The sequence below is a fragment of the Phocoena phocoena genome, chromosome 13, assembly GCF_963924675.1.
Source record: "Phocoena phocoena chromosome 13, mPhoPho1.1, whole genome shotgun sequence".
In the NCBI taxonomy this organism is placed as follows: Eukaryota; Metazoa; Chordata; class Mammalia; order Artiodactyla; family Phocoenidae; genus Phocoena; species Phocoena phocoena.
In genome coordinates, this window is record NC_089231.1 from 17136019 (window position 1) to 17158184 (window position 22166).

Below are 22166 nucleotides of genomic sequence, written 5' to 3' on the forward strand. Positions count from 1 at the left end.
CCGGGGGAGGCTTGTGAAAACACTTTGTCGGGCCCATGCCTGGGAGTTCTCATATGACAGTTCTGCGGTAGTGCCTGAGAACTGGCATTTTTAACAAGTTCTCAGGTGATGCTGCTGCCACTGGTCTGGAACCCTCACTCTGTGAACCACTGCTACAAGACATGTCATGGTTACAGCTGACCTGTGTTTTCTCCATCTATATGTTCTAGAGACTATGGGTGTACATAGAGGTAGAGCCTAATCTAGGAAGACCAGAATCCCAAGACACCAGGGGGAGGAACTTCGTTTACTTTCCCAGGCAGGGTTGATCTCATGATTTGTTAAATCTCACCTTCTGTTCTACCCCTTGTGGCCTGTTGATGGTTCTGGACCCAGTTTAGAATGGAAGGACCCAGCGCATATATAGCTCAGTGACCGATATGCATTCGTGACCTGAGAGAGGTAGAGCCCCTCCTGGCAGCAGGGCTGGGTGTGGACAGGACACACTTTTCTCAATACCATCTGCTTCCCCCTCCAACTTGACTCCCTCCAGGTCATGTCCAACCAGAGCCCCCAGGAGAACTTGGCCTGGCTCACTGTTGGGTCATTGTTCCTCTCATTCACCTGTTCTGAGTTCTGGCTGTTGTCAGCATCCTGGGCTAGTTCCCTTCTGTCACTACTTTTTTTTTTTTTTTTTTTTTTTTTTGCGGTACGCGGGCCTCTCACTGTTGTGGCCTGTCCTGTTGCGGAGCACAGGCTCCGGACGCGCAGGCTCAGCGGCCATGGCTCACGGGCTCAGCCGATCCGCGGCATGTGGGATCCTCCCGGACTGGGGCACGAACCCGTGTCCCCTGCATCGGCAGGCGGACTCTCAACCACTGCGCCACCAGGGAAGCCCTGTCACTACTTTTAATCTTGCCTCTTTTTTGATCTACTTTTCCTGTATTTTGAAATACTGAAAAGTGCATAGAAAACAAATACATAGTTTAACAGATCATTATTAAGTGAGCACATGTGTAAGTACCACCCAGGTCCAGCACAGGAACATTGCTGGGGCCCCTGAAGCCCCACCCGAGTCTGTCCTACCCACCCCTTCCTGCTCCCTCCTCAGAGGTAACCTCCATCCTCATTTTTATAGTAATAACTCCCTCGATTTCCTTTATGGTTTTACAACCTACATATATATCCCTAAACACTGCAGTTTAGTTTTACATGTTTTCAAACTTTGTGTATAAATGGAATCAGACACTTGGAATGATTTGGAATGGAATACAGTATGTATTTCTATGTGTGTGTGTGTGTGGCTTTATTCTGAGATATTTCTAATATTTACTCATTGTTGAATGTAGATGTGGTTTTTACCCGTGACTGCATAGGTTTCCATCTTTTCCTGTCTTCTCTTCTCTTGATTTATTCCCACCCACCATCCCGCTGCCTTTAGAATAATATTCTTTTAAAATATTAAACATAATGGCATAATGACCATAAGAAAGTCAAGCAACTTACGTATTTGATTTATATGTAAACCTATAAAGGAAGGAATTGAACTGCAAACGTATTTTTTTCCAGAGGTAGTACATGCACATAGAGCTGATGATAAAAGGGTACAGAATGAAAACGAAGTCTCCCTCCCTGCCTCTTCTGTGTCTCAGCCATGCAGTTTCCTTTCCCAGAAAGAAGCTGCTGTTACCTATTCTTCGTCTGTCCTTCCGGAGATAAACACACACTCCTTGCGCAAAGAACACTTACAAACATGAGCCCTTACATACCCGCAGATACACATACACGTGATCACATGTGTGCAAGTGTGTGTGCATGCATGCGTTCCTATTGTGCATTCATCCTGTATGTCACATCGCTTAAAGCATGGTAGATACTCCCTGCTTTTATCACTTAGTGTAATTTGAAGATACTCCCTATCAGTACACATCAAGGTACCTCATTCTTTTTTGCAGACCACATAGGCTGTCACTGTGTGGGTGTTTAGCCAGCTGCTCTTGGTGGTATTTAGGTTGTTTCTAATCTTTCTGATAAACAGGGATGCATTGAATAGCCCTGAGATATGTTGTTTCTTTATCCAAGAGTATATATACACTCACTCAGCACGTGTGTCTTTGTTAAAGTTTGACAGATATGGCCAAATTGCTCTCCGCAGAGACCACCTAAGAGGGCCTGTTTATTTTGCCATTATAGGATAAAAATGGGCACGTAACTGAAGAATTGTACTTCTTTTTTGATGAACTTGAGTATCTTTTCATGTATTTAAGAGCCATTGAATTTCCCTGTGTATGAATGGTCTATTTGTCCTTTACCCATTTCTCTCTTGGGTTGTTTGTTTTTTTCTTTTCTGACACTAAACTTTTGATTGTTTCACTCTGCTAGTTTGCTGCAGCTTGTACCAACCAATGCAACTTTTTGGTTGCAGAGTTGTCTATAAATCAAGAGTTCAGAATCAGCTGTGAGAGGATGAGAGGCCAGGCGAAGCTGACTTTCTTTGCTGGATGGTGATGATCAAAGGACTTGGTGACCCTGGGAGCACCCAACATCATGTAGCCATATTTGCATACATTAAATACATGTTTACCAGATGATTTTTGAGCCACAGCTGGCTGATGGTAAATGCAACGTGCATTGATGATTTTATCAGGCATAACCTTTGTTAGCTTATTTCTCTCTAGCTTTTAACCAAAGGGTCATATGGTGAAGGTGAATTTTTTGCTGGTCAGTGTATTACTTCTTCTCTTTCCTTGGTCAATATTTCCATTCTAGAAAATGGGTCAAGGTTCCTACTTTTTCTATAAATTAGCCTTGTGGTCCAAGTGTCCGGTAAGGTTCTCTGTTTTAATTGGGTACCTAGTAAATGTTTGATCAAAACCACAAATTTCCAAGCGTCATTTTGCTACCTTTCCTAAAGGCATGTGCTTTAGCACAGCATTTCTCAAACCATATTAATAGGTGTTCTGTGATTGTTAAAAATGTGCCTGTGGTCACATTAATTTTGAAAAGATTGAATTAAATAAAATTAAATGTTTCTTTACTACAGGACTTCTCAGAGCCTTTAATACACCAGTGGGTCTATTGAATATCCAAGGGAGGGATGTAGGATGCTGTGTTTTGCAAATGTATTTGACCACAGAGCATGTTTCACTTACTTTAGGGTCTCTGATTGAAATATTCCTCAAGCAATTAGCGTGAAACTCAGGAAAGTATCAGGAAAAGGAACCAATTTCTTTGCCTGCTGATTTGTCTGAATTAGGCCAAACAAGGAACCTTGTTAGAAATAGGGTTATTGATTACTTGACTGCAATCAGGTTTCTGAAATTAACTACAAATGCTTCTGTGGTTAATTAAGCTCAGTATATTGTAGACGAAGATGCTAGTTACTTTCTCCAAGCTCCCCAACAAGTTATTCAAACTGTAAAATTAAAGAGACCAAGGTCATTTCTAGCAGTCCCTTCACTGCCCCTGCTTGAGGTCAGATACTACCCTCTATCTGAGGCATCCAGTTCAAACTGGGCTGGGGAATGAGGGGGTTGTGCTGAGACAGAGGAACCACTGGCTGGAGGACTTAATTATGAAGCAAATTTAAAGAGCCACAAGGCGGACGAAGAATCCAGCTCATTAACAGGGCAACTTATTCTTTCCTCTTGAGTATCTCTGAGATTGATTTTTATCCCTTCTCATTGGTCTTTTCTCCCTTCTCGAGGAATCTTGTCTGTTTTTCTTCTCAACCTTCCTGAATTTTTGAACGGCAGTTCTCAGAGGTATTCTAGAACACTCGTGACCAGGGATGTGTTACAAGTCATCTGGGAGCCACATTAAACCTTTAAAAATTTCCACGTTACCATAAAATAGAATGGATTCAAGATTACCCTATAAAATATCTTTTTTTAACCTACTTTCATTTCGATCTCCTTTTTCAGTCGAAAAGAAATGTTCTGATTGCACACATTCTAACAGCCCTCAGGAGCTGTCGTGTAGTTCCATTTAAATTTTCCCTTTTGATAATATCGCATGTAAGCTAAAAAGATGCTTAGGACATTTCCATTTGTCATGACATAACAGTTATGATTACCCAATGAATGGCAGTCCAAATGATGCAAGAGAAATTTTCAATAATGGTATAGTGGTTTTTAAAAAGTCATAAGGTTAATTATTTGCTTTCTTCAGTAGTCTGCAACTGTTCCTTTTGCAGTATTATACGTACTTTCTTGGAAGTAAAAGTCTAGAAAATGAATCATTAAAAAATGAAATATGGGGCTTCCCTGGTGGCGCAGTGGTTGAGAGTCTGCCTGCCGATGCAGGGGACGCAGGTTCGTGCCCCGGTCCGGGAGGATCCCACGTGCCGCGGAACGGCTGGGCCCGTGGGCCATGGCCGCTGGGCCTGCGCGTCCGGAGCCTGTGCTCCGCAGCGGGAGAGGCCACGACAGTGAGAGGCCTGCGTACCGCAAAAAAAAAAAAAAAAAAAAAAAAAGAAATATGTTTTTTTCTAAAGCATATTTAAGTTTTTATAACTGTAGTCATAAGATTGATAGTCTTATAATCCTTTACTTGTAAATGTTCTTTGATATAATCCCATCTCCAAAAAGAGTGTCTCACGAGTTGTTGATCCCCCTTCTGTGTCAGTCTGCAGAAGAAGGAGCTCATCAAGACCTGGTTCATGGAGGCCCTGGTGGCCTAGTGGTTAGGATTTGGTGCTTTCACTGCAGAGGCCTGGGTTCGACCCCTGGTCCGGCAACCATCCCACGTGCCACACAGTGTGGCCAAAATACAAAAGAAAAATAAAAAAAATTTAAAAAGAGTAATGTGGGGGAAAAAACCCCGCCTGGTTCACCCACTCTCGTGTGTGTCACACAAGGGAAGCTCATCTCACGTGCATGTTCAAACACACAGTCAGTGGGGGACCTTATGCCAAAAAGGTGCTTCCTGAACTTTTCTTCCTAAGTTATAATATCCTTGTCTTGAGCTTTCATAGCGGTGACAACTTATGCCTTCCTGTTAGGAGAAGAAGCACAGCCTGATATTAGGTAACAGTGGAAAGGTTGACCCTATACTGATAAGTGACCGCCCCCCCAGCAAAGTCTGCTCACTGACAAGGCAGTTCTCATGGTGGTTTGTAGCATAAATCACAAAAGAAAGTCCAGTCAGTAGAGCAAGGTGGATGGAGAGGTTGGCTTGGGGGTCAGACTGCCAGACTTTGAATTCTGATTCTCCCCCTGAATCCTGTCTCTGCCTCCGTTTCCTCAGCTGTAAAATTGACATATTAACTAACTACTTGGCATGATGCCTGGCACCTACTAAGCACTGAACAAATGTTCCCTTTAGAGCCATATATCATGCGACAGTAGAAGTCAAGAGCGGATGGGCCAAGACAGAACAGGTGGGTGGAAATTTCTTCCCTGCAACTGTAGCCTGACTGCCAGGCTACTCATCTCTAGGTTGAAGGTCCCTTTGGCTGAAATTTCCATTAGGAGCTGGACTCCACCATTGAGATGGAAAGGAATCAGGCTAGAGATAAACTATATCTCACTGTTTCTGAACTTTACCTTTCCTGTCCATTCAGAAGGTCGGCAAGCATGTCCTCGGAGGGTCCTCCCAGCCTGTCAGAGGTTTTATGGGGACCTATCGCCTGAGAGTTGTTCCCTTTAGCAACAGAGAAACCGAGGGCTTTCTAAAGTTCCCTGGAATTTAGACCTGGCGTTTGAGTGGTAGATGTGACATTAAGTGCATGGAATGAACTTCGAAAGACAGCAGCGATACTGGCCATCAGGATAAAGCCGTGCACAACCCCGATCTACGATCACAACTCAAAAGTGTCGATTCGTCGGCGATACCCTTTTTCTTTGATTTATTCATTCACTAAGTATGTAATGGGTTATACATTTTACAGACCAAGTAAATGAGTTTGAAGTAATAATTTAGCTGTCACTTTGTAGAGCTCTGGGATTTTTGTTCGGGCCATGTTTAAATGAGGATTTCTCTTTTAGAATTGAATGTTCTATGGACAGTGGGTCAAGTTACAACATGGTCATTGGTTTGCTCAGGCTGCCCTAACAAAGTACCATAAACTGGGCGGCTTGAACAGCAGATATTTTTTGTCTCACAGTTCTGGAGGCTAGAAGTCTGTGATCAAAGTGTTGTGGTGTTGATTCCTTTTGAGGGCTGTGAGGGAAAGATCTGTTCCAGGCCTCTTTCTCCTTGGCTTGTAAGTGGCTGTCTTCTCCCTGTGGCTTCACACTGTCTTCCCTCTGTGGGTATCTCTGTCCCAATTTTCTTTTGTCCTAAAGTCATATCGGGTTAGGGTCCACTCTAATGGCCCCACTTTAACTTAATTGTATCTGCAGTGACTATTTCCAAATAAGGTTGTATTCTGAGGTACAGGATAGGGGTTAGGGCTTCAATGTGTGAATCTAGGAAGGACATAATTCAACCCATAGCAAACTGAATTTTCTACTTGATGGACTTTTTTCTCTTTCTTTTTTAAAGATTGCACATGGCAAGTCAAAGCAAATGATCGAAGCTTCCACGAACAACCTCATTTTATGAACACAAAGTTCTTTTGTATTAAGGAGAGCAAATATGCGGTAAGTTGATTTTAACTTCCTAAATTAATTTTAGTAAAAGCCAGTTTTTCCCCAATAGCCATCATGCCTACTGGCTTCATGTGGTACCTGCCTTCCAGGTAACCCCTGGCCTGGGGCTACTGATAATCATCATTAGTTCTCTAGAATGTCATTTTTGAAATTGAAGTATAGTTGATTTACAATGTTGTGTTAATTTCTGAACAGTGAAGTGATTCAGTTATTTAAATATATATATATATATATATATGTATATATACACATTCTTTTTTTTTTTTTTTTTTTTTGTGGTACGTGGGCCTCTCACTGTTGTGGCCTCTCCCGTTGTGGAGCACAGGCTCCGGACGCGCAGGCTCAGTGGCCATGGCTCACGGGCCCAGCCACTCCGCGGCATGTGGGATCTTCCCGGACCGGGGCACGAACCCGTGTCCCCTGCTTCGGCAGGCGGACTCTCAACCACTGCGCCACCAGGGAAGCCCTACACATTCTTTTAAAAGTTCTTTTCCATTGTGGTTTTTCACAGGATATTGACTATAGTTCCCTGTGCTACACAGTAGGACCTTGTTGTTTATCCATCCTACATATAATAGTTTGAATCTGCTAACCCCAAACTCTCACTCCATTCCCCTTGGCAACCACAAGTCTGTTCTCTAGGTCTGTGAGTCTGTTTCTGTTTCATAGACAGGTTCATTTGTGTCATATTTTAGATTCCTAGAATGTCATTTTTATTCATCACACTAAGATTAACTACCTTAAGGGTGTATGGGGGTGGCTTAAAACAAAACAAAATTGTGTAGATTGAAATTTCCCCTCTGTGTGTACAAAGCTCTTTTAAAAATATTTTATAAAAGAATCTACAGTAATATCACAGAAGCCTTGTTTTTGACAGTAATAAGAATTTGAAAGGAATCTTAGTAACTTATTTCTCCCTCCTCTGCCTGTGATGGATTTAGAGACTTTGAAGATATTTTCACCTCAAAAATGCTTATTGTCATTGAAATATAAAGAACCCCCACTACGTCTGGGCTGAAATGTTTGTCTGTTAGATCCCTAGGACTGCTAATGAAGTACTACCACTCGGGTGGTTTAAGTCAACAGAAATTTATTCTCTTACGATTCAAGGGGCCAGGAGTCTAAAATCAAGGTGCCAGCAAGGTTGGTTCCTTCTGGAGCATCTGAGGGAGAATCTGTTCCAAACTTCTCCTGTGGCTTCTGGCTGACACTCCGTGGTGTTCCTTGGCTTGTAGACGCATCACTCCAATCTCTCTGCCTCTGTCTTCACACGGCCTCCCTGTGTGTTTCTGTGTCTTTGCCCAATTTTTCTCTACTAAGGCCAGCGGTCATTGGATTAGGGCCACCTTAATCCAGCATGACTTCACTGTAACTTGATTACATCTGCAAACACTATGTTTCCAAATAAGATGACCATCGCAGGTATCGGGGTGAGGACTTGAGCATATCTTTTGGGGCACACAACTCAGCCACACCCGTCTCTTTTTCTCACACAGCCTCCATCCCTCTTAAGTAAAAGAACGTTCCTTTCCCCCCCATGTTGATGTCTCCTATTTTCTTCCCATCTTTGCCCCATTTTCAAGGAGGCTTCTAAGGGGGTCAAGGGACCCAACAGCAGGATCCATTTGGTCACAGCCAGATTTGCCACAGAGACCTTTGAGGTGAAATGTCTGCATCTTGTTACTGTCTCTGACATAAGCCTCCAAGGGGTCATTTTGAGGCCCAGTGAGAAGTAAAAGCTTAAAGGAAATCTCAGTATCTTTCTGACGACTTACGTCCTTGGTCCCTGTAGGCCACAGGGCTTAGTGATTTTTGCAGGTGTATATACATTGTGACGCTGTGGTAAGTGTGTGGCATTGTTTAGAATGACTTTCTCATTTTTTCCAACAGACTAATGCAATTAAAACATACAAGTATAATGCGTTTACCTTTCTACCAATGAATTTGTTTGAGCAGTTTAAGAGAGCAGCCAATTTCTATTTCCTGGTCCTTCTTATCTTACAGGTAATGCCCTTTGTTATCTTAAATCTGTTTTGAATTATGGTGACTAAATAACATTCAGGTTGTTATTGTTTAAGTTGCATATAAAATGTGACTAATCTTGAAAGTTTTCTATACGGACATCTGCGTTCTGCACGTAAGGGAAAGTGCCTTATAGACAACGAGCTCAGCAGTGTTAAATGAACAGGGAATGGGAGCAAATGGAAATGTTATTTTAATTCTGTATTTTAAAAAATGCAATTTCCTACTGATGTCAGTGGTAAAACTGGTTTCCCTGAAGTGAGTAAAGTTAAAATCTTCACTTTGTAAAATAATCGTACCTTAAAATTAAATCCATTTTTTCATGGTTGGCCTTTATTTTTTTATTTAGATGCCAAAATATTGATTTTTATTAGTATTTTGGTCATAATTCTCAAATTATTTTTGTGAACTGGTTTTACACTACTGGAAAGGCCTCATTTTTTCCTGAGGTTTTTTGTTGTGGTGGTTTTTTTATCTTAATCGTGGCAAGGAATTCACTTATCTGGAGGGCAAAGTGCTACCTTCCCTTTACTTCCTTCTAGACGGAAAAGGGGAGTTCCGCATATTGACAATAATGTGGGAAATGAGCTTTCTCTCTTCTAACCATCCCCTAATTATCTTTTCTGAAGGTACAGTGATCCAGATTAGGGAACTAGTAATAGCCCTAGACAGCCCTTTCCTTGCACTGTTACTTCACTTAATTCTTGTGCTCGTTGAGTACTATCATAACCTTCAATTTGCAGAGAAGAACTGAAGGCTGGTGAGGTAGAGGAACTTGCTTCAAGTCCTATCACCCTACGTGGCGAGGCTGGGTAGGACTTGGATCCAGGAGTTTGACTCCAAAGCTTGTCATCTTGACCACTACATGATATGGCCTGACGATCAATAGGATGGTTGTGAGAGGTCTTTACTTGCTTCCCAACCTTTTATTCCAACTTGATGGCCATCTTGATGGATGCGAGGCTTCCTGCAAGGCCACCCTCTTTCTTGGCTAGACCGATAGCAAGGACCACGAAAGAAGCACTTTCTTCTAATGGTCCCATAGATGCCCCACCCAATCCAGAGCCAGCCACTATCTACTGCCATTTTTGCCTCCATCATGGGACCCTCAGAGACCACTGCTGAACAGCCAGCAGTGTAGAGCCTGCTGTATGCACACCCTAAAAGTCAAAGGACTGCTTCTCCCTGGGACCCTACAGTGCCTGCCCGTAGTTAATTACGACTTTCACAAAAGGTTTGGAGCATTTCTCTCTTAGATATCATGTTACAAAGCTTCCTTGGTGTCCAGTGAAAGCCATAATGAGACCAGGAGCCACTGTCCTCTGGGCTGTGTCCCAGGAGACCAGAAGTGAGAGAGAGACAGAGAGAGAGAGAGAGAGGCACGAGAAAGGTTAGCTGGATGCTTCAGCACCTTTTCATGCCTGCTTGGCAGGATGCAGACCTGGATGATAATGGAGATTAGCCTTAGAATCAACAAGCTTAGAGTTAGCAGTTGCCTGTAGGTTAGCTGTGCCTTCCTGGGCACACACGTACGCCTTCTTTTTTATCTCTTTCAGGCAATCCCTCAAATCACGACCCTGGCATGGTACACCACCCTGGTGCCCTTGCTTGTGGTGCTGGGCATCACGGCCATCAAAGACCTCGTGGATGATGTGGTAAGGATTTTTTGTGCAGCTTCCTCCTCACTGCTGCAAGCATATTTTCAAGTGGCATTAATACTTGACATTTTGAGATTATTAAAATAACCTTTCCCATCCCTCCTCTCAAGGCTCGCCATAAAATGGACAACGAAATCAACAATAGGACATGTGAAGTCATTAAGGATGGCAGGTACCATGCTTTTCTCAATGTGTGACTTTCTTCCAAGGATGTGATGTACAAATACATCTGGAAACATCCTTAGAGATAACTATTTGAACTTGAAAGTCTATCAGTGCATGAACCTTTTCCTTATAAAGGCCTCTCTTCACTTCCTAAGACAAAGCTATACCCAAGTTGGGGTCCAGGCGGTTGCCCGATGGGGCTCTGTGTCCTTGGCACTCCTGTGTTTACACAACCCCATCATCCTGGAGTGTGCCGCTTCATCTCTGCTCTTTCCAAACTTATGCTGCCCAGGACTTTGCCCAGATGTCCTGACACCCTTCCTGACTCCCCAGCTACAGTGATTTCTTCCTTCACTGTGTGTGTGTGTTTTTTTTTCAATAAATTTATTGATTTAGATATTTATTTCGTTGCCGCGTGCAGGCTTTCTCTAGTTGAGGTGAGCGGGGGCTACTCTTCGTTGCGGTGCGCAGGCTTCTCATTGCGTTGGCTTGTCTTTGTTGCAGAGCACGGGCTCTAGGTGCACGGGCTTCAGTAGTTGTGGCACGTGGGCTCTGTAGTTGTGGCTCGCAGGCTGTAGAGCGCAGGCTCAGTAGTTGTGGCACACGGGCTTAGTTGCTCCACAGCATGTGGGATCTTCCCGGACCAGGGCTCGAACCTGTGTCCCCTGCATTGGCAGGCGGATTCTTAACCACTGCGCCACCGGGGAAGTCCCTCACTGTGTTTTCAGAGCGTTTTGTTTTCATCTTTCTTATTATGATCTGAATTTCATTAGAATTATTTGTGTGGAAGTCTCATCTCTCTGGAACTCTAAGTTTCTTGGGGAGACTGCACCTGGTGGTATTTGTTTTTGTGTCCGCCTGAGCATCCAGCGCACAGAACGTGCTCATCAATGTTTGCTAAAGTAACGTAGTCAGTGGTGACCAACGTGCCAACTCAGGGACCAGTGGTGAGTCGTTTTTTGAGCAAGAGCTTCCAGGCAGAACTACAAACTCAAGTGCTGAAAATAGTGGCTAAGGCCCAACTCAGAGACGTTTCATGTGTCAACACTGAGGAAAATAACCCGAGTTATAGCCACACTTCAATGGTGTCCACTTTGAATATAGACTATTTCAACCTATAAATATGTTTAGATGCTTTTTTTCCCTTCCAAATAAATAGATCCTGTTCCAAAGGTTACCTTTCAAGTCACTTAGAATCACTGTCGTGGATGGTGGTGAGATTCATAGCCAGAGCCCTGTGTAGCCCACAGCCCGGCTGACTACACTGGTAAAGAGTAGCTCTGAGTAGCCTTGAACTGGGGTTGAGACTGCATATAGGCATGACTGTGGCCCCGACAGCCCATGTATGGGGACTTGGGCATCCGTGGGGCAAAGTGACAGGGGTCTCCCAAGGGGAAACTGGACATCACAGTGGAAGAGTCAAACGGAATTGCTTCTAATACCCCTGAAGAGCCGTGGCAAGAAGGTGCTTAATTTACTCATTTATAATTGAGACCCACACGCAAATTGCTAATTGACCATTTCAGAAATATTAAAACGTAAACTAACTACCATTCCTCTTAGTGAAAGATAAGCCAGGTTAAGAAAAATCTTGAGATTAAAAATTGTGTATTAAATTCTTGTAAAATTGGGGAAACTGGGGTATAAGCGTATATTTTAAATGTACTTTAAATCTCCAGGTCTCTTTTATCCATAAATTAATGGGAGGACCAACATAGTAATTGGATTTCTGTCTCCAAAACAATTAAGGATATTAGTTGTGGTAGGTTCATAATATCTGTTAGGGATATCTTTTCTATAATGAAAACCTTTAAAACAGACAACAGGCAGACCTTACTTTATTGCATTTTGCATTATTGCGCTTCACAAATACTGTATTTTTTTTAACAAATTGAAGGTTTGTGGCAACCCTGCGTCAAGCAAGCTGCCGTATTTCCAACAGCATTTGCTCATTTCGTGTCTCTGTCACATTTTGGTAATTCTTGAAATATTTCAAACTTAATCATTATTATTTTTTTGCTATGGTGATCTGTGATCAGTGATCTTTGATGTTGCTTTTGCAAAAAGATTGCAACTCGCTGAAGGCTCAGATGACAGAGTTCTTTAGCAATAGAGTATTTTTAAAGAATGTGTGTACATTTTTTTTAGACATAATGCTATTGCACACTTAGTAGAGTACAGTATAGTGTAGACAGAACATTTATATGCGCTGGAAACCAAGAATTTCATATGACTCGCTTTATTGCAATATTTGCTTTGTTGTGGTGGTCTGGAACTGAACCTGCAGTATCTCCGAGGTCTGCCTATACTATATTTTTTTTTTTTTTTGCGGTATGCGGGCCTCTCACTGTTGTGGCCTCTCCCATTGCGGAGCACAGGCTCCGGACGCGCAGGCTCAGCGGCCATCGCTCACGGGCCCAGCCGCTCCGCGGCATGTGGGATCTTCCTGGACCGGGGCACGAACCCGCGTCCCCTGCATCGGCAGGCGGACTCTCAACCACTGCGCCACCAGGGAAGCCCTATACTATATTTTAAAACTTTTAAAAAATGTTGACTTGTTAAACATTTAAGTGGGTGTTTCCAGTAGAATTTAATACTGAAGGAAGCAATCTTTTTATTTTATCAATATCCTTAGGAGATTCATTAGGAAAGTGGTACACACTCATCAAAAAGAGAACTTTAAACAGTAGAGAGGAGGCCAGCACTAAAGCTCCATGATGCTTCCAGGTGGCCCGTGTGGGAGCCATAGTGCATCCCTGTCCTGGGACCAGCAGGTGATGGATAATTGAGAGGAAAGGAAGGAGAAGGGCTGGGAGCACAGGACATGAGCAAAAACAGAGGGGTGGCATGTGTCTCCTTCGCACACATTTAAGGAGCCCCCATTGACCCCCAGTTATACAACATCGAATGGAAAGGACACATCAAAGTCAGCACCGCCATTGTTCCTTCCTTCAGAGGCGATGACGATCCTGTGACCCCTTAATCATCAATGGCTGAACTTTTGGCACACCTTTTCCCTGTGATGTATATGTTTTCCCAGAATCTTTGGCTTCCAGACAGAATAATTCCAAATCCCTTGCCAGTAACTTTAAAAAGCCACTAAGCTATCATTTGTTTTTTTTTTAATATTTAGGTTCAAAATTGCCAAGTGGAAAGAAATTCAAGTCGGAGATGTCATTCGTCTGAAAAAAAATGATTTCATCCCAGTAAGTGGACAAGCTCTGCTGTCTCATTCCTTGCCCTCACATCTGACCTGGTGCTCAGTTTTGCCTGGGGGGGTCGGGGTCTCTCTGTGTTATTGGTGTGTTTTGTTTCAAACAGGCTGACATCCTGCTGCTGTCCAGCTCTGAACCTAACAGCCTCTGCTACGTGGAAACGGCTGAACTGGATGGGTAAGTGGGTCTTAGCTGGGCCCGTTGGAAAGCTAACCTTTGTTACATTGAAAGCTGTGCACTTGGATGAGAAGCCCTGAGGTCTGGCCTTACCTCTACCCCCTGCTGGCTGCCCAGCAACCTCTGTAGGAGACCAGCCTCTCTTTGTCTTTGCCTTGTTAGTGCCTAGAAGGAGCAACAGTAAGACAACAGTGGTCTGACTCCCTAGTATACCAACCTATTCCATCGCCTATTCCATCGCCATATCTGAAAGCCCATTTTCAGGGAAAGTAGACGGTTTGATGACACAATGTACGCCTGAGCCCTTTGTAAGCTGATGATCAGGGTTCAGACACAGATGAATGACTATTAGTATCTGTTTTGGATAAAAAGAATAGATTTTTAAAGTCTTTGCCAGTGGACTGTTTTCCCCCTTTGTAGGTTTTGGTTATTATGCTACCACTTGAAAAGATAAACTTCCATTTTTGACCATCTTGACCAGTTTTTAGTATATTTATGGAGTGCCGACTAGGTGGCATTAGTTTTGCGTAGTAGCTCATTTAATTTTTTCAACAACCCTCTGAGGCAATATTATTACCTCGAAGTTACCCATGAGGAAACTGAGGCACTGGAGGGGAGGCCGCCTGCCCAAGGTCACACAGTGGGTGGCAGAGTTGGAGTGCTACTCCCCTGTGCTCGCCCCCAAGGCCGATGCCTGTGCGTTCCATTCTGGCATAAACCCCTTTCCCCACACCCTAGATGTGCGTCAGCTTCGTTATGGAGAGCTGAGATCATCTGAGTAAAAACGAGGGCTTTCTTTGCTCTATAAGTCAGTCTGTTCAACCTTAACTGTACAACAGCTCTTATTCCCGTGAGTGAGAGATTCTAAAGTTTTACAAAGATATAAAGTGCTAGCATGCTCTGTCAGAGCAAACAGAATGGAAGGTTGAGAACCACTGGTCCACTTCTTAGTGCATGGAAATCCCCAGTCAGTATCTGTGGAACTTGAAAAAAGTCCTTCATCGTAGTAAGAAAGGCTTGCTTTCCAGAGCATGTGTGAGCAGCCTGGCCCTGCGTGTCCTCTTGCATGTGCCTAGCCTTCCACTGCGGTGGGGACATGCCAAGTATTGGGGGTAAGGTGACCATGTCCTTTTTTAGATAGAATTAATCTTTCAAAGACATAGGATCCAGCTATCACTCTAGAAAATATTAAATTGATAGAGTCTTGACCCTTTCAAACACAAATATGTTTTGTAGAATTATCTTAGTGTGATTAAATGTTAGAAGCTAAGTTTTGAAACAGCAGTTTGATAGTTCAGGTTGGTGGTAAGAATTAAGTTAGTAAGAAGTGGGAAAGGGAGCTTCTGGGTACCTCTGTCCTACCCAGATTGCCTGACTATAACAAACAGCAAGGGGGGCCAGCATTTCCCAGGTCAGGGATTTTTATCTAGTTCAGGGGATAACTTCATCCAAACCTGAAGTTCCGAAGTGAACAGAGAGTCTGAAAATAGAAAAAAACGCATTATTTACCTTTCACTTCCAGGTATGCCTAATGTTACTTTGTACAATTTTCTTTAACTTCCTTTTCAAACTCTGAAATTTGTTCATTTAATTTTTTTTTCTCTTCCTTTAGAGAAACCAATTTAAAGTTCAAAATGGCACTTGAAATCACACACCAGTATCTCCAGAAAGAAACTTCATTGGCAACATTTGATGGTTTGTGCAAACATGTCTTCCTTTGTTTCAAATTTTCATTGCTTGATTCAGTCCGTATTAATTAAAACCAGAAAATCTTTCATATGTGAGTACTTATGTAGATCATATCTCCTTTAAAAGGTTTTATTGAATGTGAGGAACCGAATAACCGGCTAGATAAGTTTACAGGAACACTGTTTTGGAGAAATACAAGTTTTCCTTTGGATGCTGATAAAATTTTGTTACGCGGCTGTGTAATCAGGAACACTGATTTCTGCCATGGATTGGTCATTTTTGCAGGTACTTTCTGAGTCTCTTGGGAAATTGATCTGTAGGCTCATTAAAAATATAAAGGAGGAAATTGATTTTATGTCCTTTCTCCGTTGAAACCAAAGAAAGAGTCATTTTATTGACATGCCAGTGAATTGATTTTCCCAATTGTTGATCATACTGAATTTTCCATTTTTAGGTGCTGACACTAAAATAATGAAGAATAGTGGGAAAACCAGATTTAAAAGAACTAAAATTGATTACTTGATGAACTACATGGTGTATACGGTATTTATTTTCTGTTTTGGTAGATTGCTGTCTTTTGGTCTAGATTTGTTGACGCAGAGAAGTCTTCTCTCTGTAGGCCAAGTAGGAACGTTCACAAGGTGCACCAGAGTTGGGAGGGGGTGGGTGGGAGAGGAGGTTCCCTCACCTTTTCTCAGAAATGCTACATTTCTAATTGGAGAATCTCCCTGGGAATGTAAATTTCAGTTGTTGGGTATCCTGAGTTGATGAGTGAAGTGATCAGTTGGGAAACCAGGGAGCCTTAGATAAGTTAGTGGGACTGGACTCCTAAAGTCAATGTAGGGTTGATTTTACTGCTGTTAGTTTCCCATAGGGATAGTTCTCTTAAAAGCCAACCTTTTTTTTTTTTTTTTTTTTGCCCCCCAACATGTACTGTTTGAGTCCAAATATAAGGCAAATTTAGGTATAAGTTCTCTCAAGGGTCCCCAAGACCACCCCCAGTTTTGATGATTCACTAGGAGGACTTATAGAAATCAGTGTATAGTTGTCCTTGTAGTTAGAATTTATTATGATAATTCTTGCTTATTACAAAGCAAGATCAGCAAAGGGAGAAGGCTCATGGGGCAAAGTTCAGAGGAAACCAGGCGCAAGCTTCCAAGAGTCCTCTCCCAGTGGGGTCATACACACCAGACACACTTAATCCTCCCCAGTGACAATTTGTGTCAGCCCATGTGAAATGTTGGTTATACCAGAGAAGCTCATTAGAGACTCAGTGCCTGGGTTTTACTGGGGTCTGGTCGTGTAGGCACTTATCTGCCTGGCATGTACCAAAATTTCAGACTCCCTGAAGGAATGTGGGTATTCAGCATAAAACATATTGTTTTACACAAGTACTTAGGCACAGTGAGCCATTCTTGTCAGAGAGTAAGAAATACGGAATCAGGAAACCCTTCCAAAATCTAAGTTCCCAGAAGCCAGCCAACAGTCAACCTTGCAAACGGGCCTTCTAAGGATAGCAGTCTCAGGGCTGCTATGTTAACTGTTCTGCATGTAGGGTGGCCCTAAATATCAGGCAGTCCTCCAGTTTGCCAATGAGAAGTTTTTTCAGGTATTTAGTTGAGTTCGGTATGTTCACAGGGGAGGTGAATTCCAGGTCCTTCTAGTCCACCATTTTGATCAATCCGATCTAGTTTAATTTGAATACGTAAACTTTTAGAGACTTATAATACTTACAGGACTTCAACTGCATATACATATTCAGAATTACATAAAAGTAATATATTAATTTAAGGACAATTCGTTTTTCCCTGCTCTCACATTTCATGAAAACTTCATTTGAACTTTTCTGATGCATCTTCCGTGTCATTGTCTTGGTTACGGCGTGAGCCTTCACAAGGTGCTCATCATCTCTCCTCTGTGCCAAGTTCTTTTGAAATATAGCACTTTCGGAATCTGTGTCCAGAAAATTAAATTTGCCCCTGGAAATTTTATTCTTACCCACAAATAACCAACTAGCACTAGGGCTGTTGACTTTTTTATTCATCCCTTAAGTATATGCTCAATTTCCACAACAGAATACTTACTATATGACTTCTTAAAGGATCGTAAACGTTAAGTGATCATTAAACCTTCAGGAATAATTACCCAAATCTGGGTAAAATTTTCTTGCCTTCTTCTTTAAAAAAAAATCATTTCCTTCCAACATTTTCTATACGTATCCCAATTTAGCATTCTTTGAAATTGTTTCATGCTACGGTAAGGTGTCTTTCCCAAACAGCATGCTATTGTTCAAAGGAAAAGTAATTGAGAGGATGTCCAATAATATGAGAATATTTAAAGATTTGAATGTAAGATACCACCTTCTCTTCTGAAAGATAATTTTGGGAACAAAACCTCACCTTCTATGTGGTATGTAGGATAAATCAATCAACCATGGAAATAAATAGACTTTCAAAGCATTCTTAAGACACTGTTTCTATTTTAAGTGTGTTGTTTTTACAGACTACTAAATTATCATACATAAGGAAAGTATTGATAAGATGAACTAGCATCTATACAATGCGTGGGGTCGATGATGCATCTTTAGAATAAACTTAACTGTTGAATGTCTTTTAGATCTTTGTTGTTCTTATCTTGCTTTCTGCGGGTCTTGCCATCGGCCATGCTTACTGGGAAGCTCAAGTTGGCAATTATTCTTGGTACCTCTATGATGGAGAAGACACTACACCCTCCTACCGTGGATTCCTAAATTTCTGGGGCTACATCATTGTTCTGAATACCCTGGTGCCCATCTCTCTCTACGTCAGGTAAGGCTGTCTCCTCTTTGGCCTTTTACTTTAATGGAAGAACACAGTACATCTTCCCAACTTAACACCTTCAGCTCTAGCAATTCTTGTTTCAAAGGTCATAAGGAGCAAGTAAGAAAATAGCTTTCATTTCAGATTTGAGGGTGATACGGGGAAAGGAAATTAACGTTGGTGTGTCTGCTCTGTGCCAGACACAGCATCTTTTATCTCGACCTCTTGACAGATACGGCTACCAGATTCAGAGATCAAACTCTACTCCTTAGTCACTTGCTTGGCAAGATTCCTTCTTGGTGGGCTCCAAAGCCCAAGCATCAGAAAGAGCTGTGTGAAGATTTACAACGTCGTGGAATAACTTGGCTGTTTTCCTTTTCAGGAGCCTACCTAACCTCTTTTCCGTGTCTTCCTTATTACCACCTGCTATACCTATTGCTTGGAAAACTCACTGGGTTTCCTGAATGCTGCCCTCTAATGGGAATACCACTCTCCCTGCCCACCGTCAACCTCTCAAAATGTTCTGTGTTTCTCATCTCAACCTCAACCGCGATAAGAGTCAGGATCGTATCTCTGACAAATGGTCATCACCTTGTTTTGTGATATTTCGGACTTTTTTTACTTTTTCGTTTTTTAATATCAAAGTTCACTATCCCTGGTCAATTGAACTTCAGACCGTTGGGAGAGAAATGGTGCCTTGAGATATTCCCAGCATTCAGAGCTTCTCTTAGTTCCGAGAAGTAATAGCCCAGAGGCATATAGGGTCACATGGACACCTGTAATTAGAAGCATTTATTTTATTTTAATTTTATTACATGTGCATTTGTTTTATTTTTAATTTTATTACAGGTAGTTACTATTGTTCTTTTAACATGAAGTAAAGCCCTGGGGAGCCATGTGTTTGCAGTTATTTAAAAAAAAAAAAAAACTGAGATGAGTTTTACCTTTGTCAGGGGAACTGTTATACAGATGATTTTGTCTCTATCTATAAACGTATGTTATGAAATAAACCGTATATGTAGTTTTAGGTTTAAAAAGCCACATCATGTGACTAATATGATTTTCTTTGTTTCTCTTGGAAGTAAAGGTCCTTTCAAACTATAAATTGATCAGGTCATTTCAGATAGTGTCTCTGCTTTGTTTTTAACCCTACAGTCTGTTCATTCAGAAAAGACTCACTGAAGCCACGCTATACCCACAAGGCCCATGTGATCTGCTGCTCTGCCCTCTACACCCAACCATAACCTCCAGCATCTCTACCCACTCCCTGGACTCCCTCATCTCTAGCCTCCTTGAATTCCTCAGCCAGACCAGTGCCTGCCACAGGGCCTTTGCGCCTGCTCTGACCTCTACCTGTAACATGCTTTTCCCCTCCGTATCTACATGGTTGCTCTTTCATTTCCTTTAGGTCTCTGCTCAAAAATCACCTTATCCCCCTGGCTTTTCCTGACCCTCTCTTTCTTAAACATCACTTCCTCTGCCTGTCGGTCTCCAGCTCCCCTCACCCTGCTTTGATTTTCTGCAGAGAATTTTCATCACCTGATATACTGTGTGTTTACCAGTTTATTTATTTGTCCATCTCCATTAGAAGGTAACCTCCTTGAGAGCAGGGTTTTTGTCTCTTTTGTTTACTGATGTGTCCCCTGTACCTAGGATGGTGTCTGGTACATAGTAGGCACTCAGGTAATACAGAAGGGAGGAGAGAAGGAGGGAGTTATTTTTCCATTTGTTTAACTTATTATAGACACATCCTTTGCCCACTGAACAGTTGCTGGATGTGTAAGCACCTTTCTTACACAGTTGAGATAGGTTTAATCAGTTATAGTTTTTAAATGGAAATTATCCTTTTAGAATATCGTATTTTGGACATTCTGTAACCTTATGAGAATTTAGGACTGTATACAAAATGGATAAATGACAAGGACCTACTGTTTAGCACAGGGAACTATATTCAGTATCTTGTAATAACCTATAATGGAAAAGAATCTGAAAAAGAATATGTAAATATAGGTACGCATTCCTCAAAAAAATATATATATATCACTGAATCACTTTGCTGTATACCTGAAACTAACACCATTTACTTCAATTAAAAAATGGTTAAAAAAAACAATTTAGGAAAAAAACATGCTTTAGGGGTTATTTGCCAAAAGCCCTTTGTCCTACTTGAGAGTACATGGGTGTATAACCTAGTGGACCCTCACTCCCTTTGTCCTCCAGTTGAGGGCAAAGGTGAACATGCCTTTCCAGTTGTCTCTGAGTGCGATGGGGAATGAGAGAAAAGAGTAGAAGCTGTCACATCGTGGGGTGCCCCCTGCAGTGTTACCATGTCACCCGTGTGGGTGGCGTGTTCTGAATGTGGGGTGCCGTGGCCAGATGTGATCAGGAGTGAGTAGGAAATCACATTGAGAGGACACTTTGACCCTGAAGCTGGAGGAAGATGTGTTTGGTCAGGAGAACCCAGAGACTGGGTACATGGGTCACCGCAGGGCTTGTCTCTTTGTATCAATAGATATAAGCAGCTCGCTCCTGGTGCAAAGTTAGGACAAGATCCACTGCCTGCCACTCATATCTGAGAGCTCGATCAAAAGCAATCTTTTGTCTTCCTAGCGTGGAAGTGATTCGTCTTGGACAGAGTTACTTCATCAACTGGGACCTGCAGATGTACTATCCTGAGAAAGACACGCCCGCGAAGGCAAGAACCACCACGCTGAATGAGCAGCTCGGGCAGATCCATTACATCTTCTCTGACAAGACAGGGACGCTCACACAGAACATCATGACCTTTAAAAAATGCTGCATCAACGGGCACATTTACGGTGAGTGGAAGCTGTTACTCAGTCCCTGGGCATGTGTGACCAGAGGCTGCCTTCCCAGAGTGGCTCAGGGAGGTCAGGGGTCAGAAATAGGTACACATTCCGCAAAAATGTAACTTGTCATGTGACCCAGCAATTCTGCTCCTGGGTGCGCACCCCAAATGAACGGAAAGCAGGGACTCGAGCAGTATGTGCACACCCATGTTCGTAGCAGCGTTATTCACAGTGGTGAAGGTTTAGAAGGAACCTAAGTGTCCATCAGTGGATGAATGGATAAGGAAAATGTGGTATATACACACAATGGGATTTTATTCAGCCTTAAAAATGAAGGCGATTCTGAAACTTGCTACGACATGGATGAACCTTGAGGTCATTCTGCTAAGTGAAATAAGCCAGGCACAGAAGGACACATATTGTATGATTCCACTTATTGGAGGTACTTGGAGGAGTCAAATTCATAGAGACAGAGAGTAGAATGGTGGTTGCCAGGGGCTGAGGAGAGAAGGGAATGAGGAGTTAGTGTTTAGTGAGCACAGAGTTTCAATTTTACCAGACGAAAGAGCCATGGAGATGGATGGTGTTGATGGCCGCACAGCTGTGTGATTGGACTTAGTGCGGCTGAACTGTTCACTCAAAAATAGTTGAGATGGGGCTTCCCTGGTGGCGCAGTGGTTGAGAGTCCGCCTGCCGATGCAGGGGACATGGGTTCTTCCCCTGGTCCGGGAAGATCCCACATGCTGCAGAGCGGCTGGGCCCGTGAGCCATGGCCGCTGAGCCTGCGCGTCCGGAGCCTGTGCTCCGCAACGGGAGACGCCGCAGCGGTGAGAGGCCCGCGTACCACCAAATAAAAAAAAAATAGTTGAGGTGGTAAATTGTATGTTAACGTGTATTTCACTACAATTATATTTTAAAAATTGATTTCCATTTGATATTCTGAAATGTGCTATAGATTCAAGGCTAATGCTGTATTCAAATAGGGTGCTCTAACTTTTAAAGAAAAACGATATAATTCTTTTAAAAGCTGTAAGCATAACATCATATGCTTTCCACTTGG

At 42.5% G+C, this 22166-nt stretch overlaps 1 protein-coding gene across 2 annotated transcripts in view; it reads left to right on the top strand.

The window, feature by feature from the left end:
- Positions 1-22166, top strand: part of ATP8B1 (ATPase phospholipid transporting 8B1) — a 61205-nt gene that overhangs the window by 12437 nt on the left and 26602 nt on the right. The window contains exons 2-12 of one of the 2 annotated variants that reach the window (XM_065890355.1): positions 6466-6563; positions 8463-8576; positions 10151-10249; positions 10363-10424; positions 13551-13623; positions 13739-13809; positions 15422-15504; positions 15625-15783; positions 15953-16041; positions 18115-18305; positions 20907-21115. In XM_065890355.1, coding sequence (XP_065746427.1) covers positions 6466-6563; positions 8463-8576; positions 10151-10249; positions 10363-10424; positions 13551-13623; positions 13739-13809; positions 15422-15504; positions 15625-15783; positions 15953-16041; positions 18115-18305; positions 20907-21115 — 1248 coding nt within the window. The remainder of the gene's footprint in view (positions 1-6465; positions 6564-8462; positions 8577-10150; positions 10250-10362; positions 10425-13550; positions 13624-13738; positions 13810-15421; positions 15505-15624; positions 15784-15952; positions 16042-18114; positions 18306-20906; positions 21116-22166) is intronic. The other variant, XM_065890356.1, reaches the window with a different exon arrangement.